General features: G+C 33.9%; 2 protein-coding genes across 11 annotated transcripts in view; one reads left to right on the forward strand and one right to left on the reverse strand.

The window, feature by feature from the left end:
• Positions 1-3,484, reverse strand: part of LOC108972858 (cubilin) — a 104,736-nt gene extending 101,252 nt beyond the window's left edge. For all 9 annotated transcript variants that reach the window (XR_001993669.1, XR_001993668.1, XR_001993670.1 and 6 more), the window contains exon 1: positions 3,062-3,484. The gene's annotated coding sequence lies outside the window, so the exon portion shown is untranslated. The remainder of the gene's footprint in view (positions 1-3,061) is intronic.
• Positions 3,485-8,176: 4,692 nt separating this feature from the next.
• LOC108973134 (protein sel-1 homolog 1) lies at positions 8,177-11,516 on the forward strand. Of its 2 annotated transcripts, XM_018940187.1 has the most exons (8): positions 8,213-8,241; positions 8,340-8,901; positions 8,962-9,185; positions 9,241-9,762; positions 9,831-10,005; positions 10,062-10,545; positions 10,749-10,953; positions 11,012-11,516. In XM_018940187.1, exons 2-8 carry the CDS (start codon positions 8,433-8,435, stop codon positions 11,210-11,212), a joined length of 2,280 nt encoding a protein of 759 aa, XP_018795732.1. In that variant the 5' UTR covers positions 8,213-8,241; positions 8,340-8,432; the 3' UTR covers positions 11,213-11,516. The 2 variants fall into 2 exon arrangements, with proteins under 2 accessions (XP_018795723.1, XP_018795732.1); XM_018940178.1 differs by having other exon boundaries at positions 8,177-8,901.
• Positions 11,517-12,088: the final 572 nt, after the last annotated feature.

Genomic DNA, 12,088 nt, shown 5'->3' on the forward strand with positions numbered 1-12,088 from the left:
AATCATATAGAATAAAGTCAGCCAGTTCTTCGAAAATTCTGATATTAGTTATCTAGGAGCTATGTCTAGTTTTTGCCCAATTTTATCTATTTTAAGCACAAAGATACACTGTTATAAGAAAAACACTCTCCTTTAATTTTATTAAGATAACTCACATATAGGCCCATATATGCGGTATAAAGTCRCCTGGAAGTTCGAAAATCTTTATGTTAGATATATGAGGGCTCAGAGAAGCATAGGCCAAATTCCACCCATTTTTGGAACACAGAGATACTATTATCAGGTGTGGATTTTTTCTGAATTTTAATGATATATTCCATACATTGACCGATATTTTAAATTAAAAGTCAATCATACGCACTGTGGACAACATGTTCAGTACCTAAGGGTTTTGACAGTTTTGGTTGGAAGGTAAAGGATCAAGTAAAATATGAATACTGTAACATAAAAATGTACGGAGGATATCACGTATCAAGTTTAGTTGAAATTTTTATTTCTCTGTCGTATTTAGTTATTGATTTATCGTCCTTTTAGTAGTTTTTAACAGAACTGTTAAATCAGAAGTAGTCGGCTTATTTTCCGATTTCAATACATGTGTACCATGTTTCATCAAGATATTTTAATTTTTACTCAAGTGACAGCATTTGCAAGAGTATAAAAATTCTCATACAAAAACCTAATTTTTACCAGTCAGTTTATATAGGGGTAGATTCAAAACCATTTTTAAGTGGACCTTTCCCCCTCGGAATGCGTCACTCGTTATATGATGTATATTATTCCGATCTGAACAACTCATTCGAAGATTRTCTTGGACAATAATCCGCCCAAATTTCGCGAGTATATCTTTTCAGATAAAAAAATTTCCTTACAAGAACTTGATTTTGATCAACCAGCTTATATGGCAGTTACATTCTTATCTCAAACACAACTATTTTCCAATAGAATAATGATTATGTGAGAAGAAGTGCTTACGTGAAGCGCCTGCAACTGCTTTATAGCGGTTAAATGTAGCAAGTAAAATGTATGTACTCGTAAAAAATATTAAACCATTACGAGTAATCTAAATCTTCATATTTTTTTAAAATAATTTAAATAAATACTTTTAACTTTTCAATCAAACATTTGAAACTGAGCAATGTTTATAACTGTCTAGCCAAAAAATATTCGTTTYTTGTATATTATATTTTGACTTGTTTACATTAGTATAGTATTATATAACTACTTTACTTTTAACTGCGACATTGTTGATATTTAGTTGGAATTTATGTGCTTATTTAGATAATAAACGGTAAGTGCTAAAGGATGGAAAAATTTCAAAGAAGAGTGCGTGATAAGGGCAATAAATGTCGCTGGCTAAATGTGTTTGTATTTGTGCGCACAAAATTTCACTTTTCTAATATCCTTTTGCCTAGAATGAGTTTACAGTAATTTTGAGCAATTAGATATGTCGATAAATGTTGAAGAAAACAACAAAACACAAAAAAAATTAATATTGCGAAACAATTATAAAAAGAGATTTTATTTGTTTCTGAAACAGCAAATACATTTGTATAATCAAAGTTGATAAATTGGAATAAAAGCGAAACAATATTAATATGTTATGCCATTTCTTATTAAACAATTAATAAAACAAACTTTTTTATATTTTAAAACTTAGGATTTTAAACTCTCTTAATATTTATATTTACGAAATCCTTCCTCGGCTTCACTCACTTTCATTCCATAATCAAGAGGGATAAGGCTTTCTCTTTGTGTTACAAAACGCTCTCAGCAAAGCACTCATAAATAAAAGAGTTCACAAAACTTGTTTTCGTCTTTCTTATTACCGTTGTCCTTATGTATTTCCCATTCAGCTAATAGTTTATTGTTTGTATGTTTATTTATCAGTGATAAAATAGTTCTATCTACTACTATATATATTTACCATGAATTTATTTAAGAAAAAATATGCTGATCTGAATTTATATGAATGCAACAGTTCATAGTACGTCATGGCGTATGGGTAATTTTCAATAAATTACCACAGACTTCTGTGCTTTTTTATTTTATATAAATAGTTGATAGTTGTTATAAGAGTACCGTTACTCCATTTAAATGTGTAACACTACTCATTTTCGCCACGTGTGCTTCTTTCCGCGACGTTCTCTTTACTCCCATTTGTACTCTTCAACGAGCGTGTACAGACTCCACGACCAATACACTTAAAAGCACATTGTCAATGGCACTTAATTGTGGCTGGCATGCTGGTGTGACGGTTTCGAAAATAAATTGTCGAATAAAATAGCGTATATTTTTTCAAATGTATATATGTATTGACTGAAATCAATGTAATGAAGCCTTTCTAACAACTTTCAGCTACTCTTTTTGTGCTGCCAGTCGACACTTGGCAGCTGTTTCTAAAACTGCTTGTTGTCGTTGCTTGTGCACTTTTTTGAGTCGACTTATGTACAACAATACAACAATACGTGTACATATCTTTATATTTATATGTTTAGATGCCTTATTGTTTTTAATTTTTCTCGCAAAGACACTCATGGAGAGGAGCAAATCGTTCATTACACATTTTATAGTTTTTCAGCGTACTAACTTCTGCTGCTAGAACCTGTAAGCACTTACGCACACATACAAACTTGCTGMTGAACGATGAAGATGTATATTATATACTCGAAGAGAGTATCAAAGGACGCAAAAAGTCGAATAAAAAYAATGAAAAAACGCACAGTCTCCTACTTTGCAAAGTCAACACACGCCCTTTTGGACTTTTATCCACTTGTGCGTATGTAAGCGAACGTATTTTTATATGGCCATGCACCGCATCCAAACAATATTTACCCGCAATTGTGTGTGTGTGTGTGATTAAGACACTTTTGTTGCCTGGCTGTTTGAGTTGGTGGCACTTGGTGGCTCTTGTTATTGTGCTACTTGACACTTTATGGACTTAACTCTTTTTTATATTTTTCACATTCTTTCTTGCCTACATACCAGTTTCTTTCACCTTTAATTACTAGTGAATGTGCGCCAAAGTGATTATGGTATTTTAGTAAGACACTTAACAACTTACATAAAAACAGAAGAWAGCTGCAGACATTGTATGCTCGGCTCAGCTGTCTTATGTGGCGTTTGCGTGTGTCAAATTTTCATTTTTATTTCCTCATCTTGAGCTTGAAGTTTCAACGTTTTGTATTCAAATTTTTTAAGAAACTAGCACATTCACTCCATTAGAGTTTAGGGATTTTCAATTCTGTTACCCTAAACACTTTGGTTTTTTTTTTTTAATTTTTTATTTATTTATTTCTTTATATTTCGTGTAGTATTTATGCTATTATTTTAATATTTTATTTGCGGTTTCATGCAATCATTCACTTCACTGCACTTGCACACAGTCAACACTTATTTCTACAGCTGTCAATTGAAAATCCTTGCAGCTGCTGAAAAACATTTAAATTGCGAAGTGGAAATTTTTAATTTTTTATACAGACCACTTTGTGTTACTAAATAAAATCATTTCACTTTTCTGAAGAAATATTTATTTATTTTCAGTATTTCGACTCATTTATCGAAAAAAAATTATTTATCATTATTAATCCAAACTAATTTCTTTAGACGGAAGTCCATTGTCGCTGTCGAACGCTGCGTTAAATCGTACATTACTCTAGTAACGGGAATTCAAAACTAAATGCTGCATATAACTGCGCAAACGACGCAACTAAGCAAAGGCAAAAAAGCGATTTCTCTATCAACAATGAAATTTTTAATGATTAAATTAGCCTTACGCCTATGAACCCCAGCTTAAGCTTAAGTGCTGATCCGTTTACTAAGAACTTGTATGAAAGAGTGCCCGCGCCTCATGGCACCACTTCTAGGTGGCACTACTAAGCATTATTCGCTTTGCCATTCACATCAATTCAGACAATTGTTTGCGCAATAAATTCAATTAAACTCATATTGCTAAATTTATACCTAATGTTTGTGTTAGTATGGACATACAGACAGACCATGCYTGTAATATTCGAACAGAGCCTATGCAATTATTAGGTGTGCTCWTTATGGAGATTTCAGATTTTTCTAGGAAGGCTGTTGCTAGTTTCCTTTGAAATTTGCTGACAGAAAAGCAGCTGGTCGATGAACTACTAAGAAAATTTTGACAACACGAATTGGTATGAAGAAATATTAAGAAATAAAGTACGCCTATATTAATTATTGCAAGACTGTGTTCGAAAGCTGGTTAATCGCTACAAAAATTTGCATCCATTTCAAAAATAAACTGGATTATTTTTATTCGCTATATTTATATTAAGTTGTTACATGGATTTACTAGTTTAAAAAAATTAATTTTTTATTGTCTTATTAAATTCTACAACACCTCTAGATATTTACCTAAATTTTCAAGCTGATTCAAGTAATAGTTTCCGAGATACAGCCTTGGGAACTTCTGCACTCAAGGTTAGCTAGGCTAAGTACGGCATCTTTAAACTCGTTTTTCTCCTAACTGTGCTATTTAAGTCGATTGGCAAGATTTCTCGAGAACTACTCAATGAACTTGACGATCTTTTACACAGATCTTTGAGATACAATTCTTAAAGACTTGGACGATTTTTTTTCGATTACAACTATTTGAAAACAAAACTGTCTTGAAATTTAAATTTTTTTGTAAAAATGTCTGCAAAAATCTAATTTTCAGTATTTGTTTTTCCTTCCTTCAAATTCTAAGTTAAAATTTTAGGTAAAACGCGTATTCACTTTAGATGAGCCTGTAAGGAGTTTAAAAAATATTGCTTTTACCCGAGGAAACCCATGTAACCCCTTAGTCAAATTCTAAACTTTCAGTTAATTTTAAATCAGAACTAGGCTCTCATGCATTGGGTATACAAAGTTCGGTTRCACCTAAAGCGATTCTATTTACTTAGTTTTCCATGACTTAAATCTGCYTGTACTTGTGGGTGCCTTCTTTAAAATTGAGTTGATTAAATCAGAGCGACCAAGTAAACAAATTGAGATTGATAATAATAAGAATAATGACACTATTATTACTGCAGCTTATCATAAAGAAGAAGGCGTAATATTTCTAATTGAGTTCATGTTAGAGGAATTTAGGTATAATTCTTCTTCTATTGCCACGAACGTCATCCGATTTGTTGATAGTTATAGTTTCTTTCGTTTTTTGATTAGTTATATAACGTTTAGAAGTTGTACAGAGATGAGAGTTATTATGAATTTGTTCATTCACTCAAATTCATTGAAAATAAGCTTTCGAAAGAATAGCTTATGAATATTTCTTCAAAATGGCTGAAGAGATTAGCTTGAAATTTTCAAACGAAATTCTTAGACATACTTGCCAAGTATTGATCGAAGGAATACTATTATAACAATATCGACTTTTTAAGGGATCGTCTCCGTATGACGMTCCGAAAAATCACTGATTCTCTAGAATTTTTTTTAATGTTGAAATTAACTAATCGGTCCGTTTTTTTTTAATAAATTAAATAAATTATTAAAATGACACGTAAAAAAAGGTCTTGTACGATGTCCACCATTGCGGCCTCAATTTCGATCTAAAACAAAAATTTCAAGAAGATTATTGATTTGTAAGTAGGTCGCTTTGGAAGCTTTATTATTTATTCATTAATTTTTTTTAATGTTTTTTTTTTAATTTTTTTTCTTCTTTTTTTTTTGAAATTTGACAAAATGGTGGCAGTTTGAACAAAAAGTATCATAGCACGATAGCTAATGATGTTAAAAATGTTCTCTCCAAATTGGAACTAGAGGGAGTGGAAACCATTTTGAAAACACCAATGACCGTAATAATTTGAATTTGGATTTAAAAATTTGAGAGAATACTATCCGATAATGCAACAAAAACAAAATAAATTTTTCGAAAATTTCACACGGAGACGATCCCTTAAGCCACAGTGAGGGTGATTTTTTTCACAAAAAACGGCTTTCCTTTTGTGAAGCCGTCATTCTGTCAAAAATAAAAATATTGCTGGTCCTTCCATCATTTCCTGCATTGTTTTATGGAATCGATTTATTGAAATATGAGATAATTTTAAGCGGAAAAATCTTGTCGACGCCAAAGCCCTTTACTTGCAAAAAAAAACAATTTTTTCACATTTGTAAGTGGAGGACCGCTTTTAATTGTCCCACAATGACCAGCGTTTACACATAGTTAAACTTGTTTGTTCTTGGGTATACAAGAGATATGTATGTAATGTCGACATAGGTCTTCAGTGTACCTACATACTTATGAGGGCATACCTGAAACACGTGTGCGTGTAAAGGCCGCACAACGTTGGTGATGATGCAGCAAAGGCCTTGACATCATAGTCAACTATTCCGCACACCAACTGATTCTGAGCTACTACTGCAAAACGGATATGGACAGTTTGGCCATGAAAACAACAAACACAATGGCCAGTTAATCACTGTAAAACCAATTACAGCAGCCTAATAACGGATTATACGAACAGCACGCTCAAGAATAAGTTCGCTACAATAATTGAAACTTTAGAATTAGGTTTTTTGAATTTTTTACGAATTTCATTTCACATGCTAAATTTCCTTCAATTGGTTCATTAAAAAATTTAGGCTTCACACATACATATGGACATGTAAGTATTTACTTTTTCGTTTCCATATTTTCTGTCTTTGTTTTCTAAATTTCATCGGTTTATCTTTACAACCGTATCCTGTCGTTGTTAATTGTTGTTGTTGGTGTTGTAAAGCATTCTCGGCCCAGCATCCACTTTTCGCTGTCGTTACCATTCGTTTGCTACCATTCGCTTTTGTTGTTGTTCTTATTTTCGCAATTTGGGAGCGGCTCTAAATGCGAAAGGAAAATATTCGGTGGGTACAATCCAAGTGAATGCTAACGCTCGTCTCTACCCATAACACTCAATTTCATGCAATTTGCAATTTTCGATGGTTATTTTCTGTTAAATTTTGAAAAAAAAAAAATATTGAAATTAAAAAAGGAACGGGAAACGAATGGTATGAATAAAAGCCTGCATTTTGTATATAGCACATTCATACATACATATGTATGTATGCATAACCGTGTGTAAGCGTGATAGTGGGTGTGTTTCATGTTTTAGGCTTTTATTTCATTTCAAGTCTAGTCTTTGTAAATCACATTATTTTTTAGTCCAGAAATTATTTGCGGTTTTCTTTTTTTTTTTTTTTGCCCATCCGCAGACTCTTTCCATCTTCTGGTTAATGGCCTTTGTTCGGGATAACCGTACCATTTTTTGGTTGAAATTTAAAATTTTCTCTTTGTTCGGTCTACTAATTACTTAAGGCAATAATTAAATTTAGTATTGTGCACTCTTATAGACGCTGCCCTTAATAGACGTTCACATTATTTCAAATTTCCACAAGATATTTTTGCGAAATATTATTTCCCATTTTTTTACTTATAAATACACTTCACACCCAATACATAATGCCACAAGCATAGTGTTGGGACCACATAATCCACATAAAAGTCCAATTCGAATGCGAAAACTAACCTGCACCGTTGCTCTGGAGCGCCACACTAAATAGCTGATGTCGTCCGAGACATCGCCTTAACCAAGAACGGCGCAAAGAGTTGCACGAACAGATGGAAGTTGGTAGCCAGCAGATGGAAGAAGGATGTTGGTGGAAGCTRCTATTTGGTATTCCGTATCGCTTTGAGTTGCGAATGTGATTGATCCAAGGATATATGTACATATGCTCTCTGGTGTGCAACGTTGAGTTAATTTTGCTACAATGCTCTTACTGTCGATGAATAAAAACATTTACTTTGCAGGAAGTGCTTGTGGGTAACAAAACAATTATTCTCACTGAAGGATGTCAAAAAGAAAATACTCTCTTTATTTTGCTGTGAACAAAAGTGTGTGCTCTTTTAAGGCGACTTATAGAATGAAATATATTTCTCTTATTACTACAGTAAGTAGTGGTGAATCAATATATTTACAATAGAATTAGAGAACAATAATTCACACTGTAAGTACAACTTCAAAATATAAAATATAAAAAAAAAATAATATAATATTATTACCGTTAATATTGAGCAGTATATTTTGTATTGCAGTACAAAATCTTTTCCTCGTATGTCCCGTAAAACATAAGATTTAGAAAAAATAGTCTGGTAACGCTTTCATCATTTATTTTGACATTTGAGTAGAAATAAAAAAAATTATATTTTCTTACGTGTGAATTGGAAACATTTCATTTTATCACGACAATAATATTTAAACAAAAGTAATGCAGAACTTACTCAAGATATACCATTAGTTTTGCGTATATCTCGTTCGTAATGTGTCTTCGTTTTTCTTTTTTTTCTTTTGTGCAAAATCTAGAAGAACTACTTCAAAAGGAGTATTTGAAGCAAACATAATAATTAATTTACAACCACTCCACATAAAACGTTATCAGAATATATTCAGGAAATTATGAAAGTTCGATTCAAGTCATTTATTGCGCTGCTTTTACTGCCACTACTTATTCTCAGTATAGTAACAGCTGAGTTGCAGGGACCTCTTTCTACACATAATGCAAATTCGCAGGATGCACTTCAACCARAAACAACTTCGCAACCAGAAAAAGCACCAGAAAAAGGTGCAAATTCAGCAGAATCTACAGATACCAATACTGTTAGCAATGAGCGGAAATCGGCCAAATACGTAACTGAAAATGAGTCACCCACGAATGCTCCAGTTACCCAGACACCGGGCAATACAGTTGTTTCACTGTCAGCCTTCGATACAGAAGTCGGACCTCGCTTCAAAATTTGGCAACAAGCCTTACTCGAACAGCAGCTGAACGAAAAACTCGTTCGACAGAAGTTGGAAGATCAAATAGCCGCTATTGAAGAAATTCGTAAAAAACCAGTTGCTGAACCTACCCCTAGAGAGATCGAAGGTACCTAAACCAGATAACTGTAATTTTATATATATGATTCAATAACTTCTGTTTTTTCAGCTCAAACCCTCTACGAAAAAGGTATGGATATAATAGCGAAACAACGTAGCGGTAAAGACTTGGGACACATATTTATAATGCGTGCTGCTGAAATGAACCATCTAAAAGCTCGCGCAGAGATGGCTTGGTCACATCTACTGGGACGTAATGGCAAGCTTAATTTTGAATTGGCGGCAGCAGAGTTTGATGAATTGGCAAAAGAGGGATTGCCAGAAGCGAATATGGTAAAATAATTAAATTAATATATTTTGAAAATTTAATATATTATTATTTAATTAGGGTCTTGCATTCCTCTACTCTGTTGGTGTTGGTGGCAAAAACGTCAGTCAACCACTGACCTTGATTCATTTGACCTTAGCAGCTCTAGGTGAACATACATTTGCACAGATGGCCCTTGGATATCGATATCTGTACGGAATAAATGTGCCAACTAATTGCGAGAAGGCGCTAATGTATTACAAGAAAGTAGCCAAAAAAGTTGCCTCTAAGATTACATTCTCAAACGGACCAGTTGTCCATCGTGTACGCTTACTAGATGAGTCTGAAAATCCTGGCAGTCAAGAAACTGAAATCGTTGACTACTATCAATTGTTAGCAGACAAAGGTGATGTTCAGTCCCAAGTGGGCCTTGGACAGCTCTACTACCAAGGAGGAAAAGCAATACAACAAGATCACCAAAAAGCATTGGAATATTTTACAAAAGCTGCAAATACTGGCAATGCAATAGGCTACGCCTTCTTAGGCAAACTTTACTTAGAGGGTAGTGAATTCATCAAGGCTGATAACGAAACCGCATTCAAGGTAAGTAAAACAAATAGAATTTAACATTCGTCATACATATATATAATTTTACACGAATGTTATTACAGTATTTCAAGAAAGCAGCCGAACTGGGCGATCCAGTTGGGCAAAGCGGATTGGGACTAATGTATCTAAAAGGACTTGGTGTTCCAAAAGATCCACTCAAGGCTTTAAACTACTTCACACAAGCCGCGGATCAGGGCTGGGTTGATGGTCAACTTCAATTGGGCAACATGTACTTCAGTAAGTTTAGAATACATTAAATAAAATTAGAGAGTAGACTAAAAATTTCAATTTAGCGGGCAATGGTGTGAAAACTGACTACAAATTGGCGCTTAAATACTTCAACTTGGCTTCCCAATCTGGCCACGTATTGGCTTACTACAATTTGGGCATAATGCATACCTACGGCATTGGAATGTTGAGATCATGTCCAGCGGCCGTGGAATTCTTCAAAAATGTTGCCGAACGTGGTAGATGGAGTACGAATATGATGCTCGCTTATAATGATTACAAAAGTTATTTCACTGACGAAGCGTATATGCAATATGCATTGCTGGCAGAGCTAGGCTACGAGGTTGCCCAAAGCAATGCGGCTTTCCTTTTGGATCGCGGCGACGTCAGCATTTTCCATGACCGACATGAGGAGCTTATACGGGCGTTTTACTATTGGAAAAGAGCGGCAGGACAAGGATACTCAGCTGCACAAGTCAAACTTGGCGATTATTACTATTATGGCTGGGGAACGAATATAGACTTTGAAACGGCAGCTTCTTTGTACAGGTGAGTGATAATCTGTAAATTTGTGATAATTGTATTCTGTTGCCAATAAGCAATCGGATCATTATGAAACTGAATAATTTCATTCACACGACTGTCGGGTTTACGTAACTTGAACAAACCATATTGGCTTTACTACAATTGTATTTTCCGCAAAACTGCTATAAAAAGTAAATTTAATTCTATTGCATTGCTTATCRTTTTAGAAAAGCATCTGAACAGCAGTATAATGCACAGGCAATGTTCAATCTTGGCTATATGCACGAACAAGGGCTGGGTATGAAAAAAGACTGGCATCTGGCGAAGCGCCTCTATGACCTTGCTGCTGAAACGAATGCAGATGCAAAAGTACCGGTAGCCATAGCACTTCTTAAATTGCAAATGCTTTCAAAAGTTGAAGCCATTAAACAGGTACGAATTTTAATTTTTAGAAAGTGAGGAAGCTAATATGCAATATCACTATTCTCAGTCGCCTTACAAATTCATCTTCTACATGGACGAAAATATCGCCGCCAATTGGGACTTGTACATGATCACGATATTGACACTGTTGCTAGGATTTATTATGTATACTAGACGTCCGTATCAGGATCAACCACCAGTTGATCAGCAGCAACAGGAGCAAGTAAATCGTGAAGCGGAGCAGCAACTGCCACAACAACCGGAGTGAATTAGCATAAAACATACTAAATAGTAATACTTTTTAAGTGTAATTAGTTGATATGTGTACATAACAGTCAATAATTTAATGTTATTTGTTGCATTACCGTTAACATCGCCATTACCAAGAACGTCCCGGCGGCATGAAGCTTGTGTTAACAAGTATTTTATTTTTTTCTTTTTAAAGTAGCACATAAATATTAAACCATCTTAATAAGCCAATTTTGAAATCGATATTGAGATTTGTTTTGAGAAAACCAATGAATCCTTCACACCATTAAAAGTTGTCTAAATAAATTATTTTATACCACAAGTTTAATATTTACTTTTAATACTAATAAACCAGTTTTTGGTGAAATAAATTCTTATTAGGAAAGGAGATGTATTCAAGTTAAGAACGTGAAAAGACTGAATAATTTGTGATATCTTAATTGAAGTTAGTTTAAAATTGTATATTTAGATAGAAATTAATTGAGGTTTTGCACCGCGACCTGAAATCTATTGTGCTCTCTTCTAAGAGCTTATTAGGCGCGATGCAGGTGATGTGATCACTGTCCACGTAATTCAATCCAACGGCCTTCGGTCTACATTTACAAATTGCTGAATAATCTAGGATCAGGTGTACTGAGGGTCTATTCTATAACACGATTTTCGGATTTTCAAGCCAATTTTCGAATAAAATATTCGTTAGTTTTTGAGTTGTAGAAAGCAAAAACGAAAATTGTACGTATTTATTCTGACACTGGGTGGTACAACTTTYGTTAATTATAAGGAAGATCCGAATTTCGAATAGAATACATTTACGATTCGAGATACAGAATAGGGCTTCTGAAGTCAATAGAATATTTACGTAATTTCACTTTTTAGAGATACACCGTAGTAATTA

Source organism: Bactrocera latifrons, unplaced genomic scaffold (genome assembly GCF_001853355.1).
Source record: "Bactrocera latifrons isolate USDA-ARS-PBARC rearing strain unplaced genomic scaffold, ASM185335v1 scaffold_11, whole genome shotgun sequence".
Classification (NCBI taxonomy): Eukaryota; Metazoa; Arthropoda; class Insecta; order Diptera; family Tephritidae; genus Bactrocera; species Bactrocera latifrons.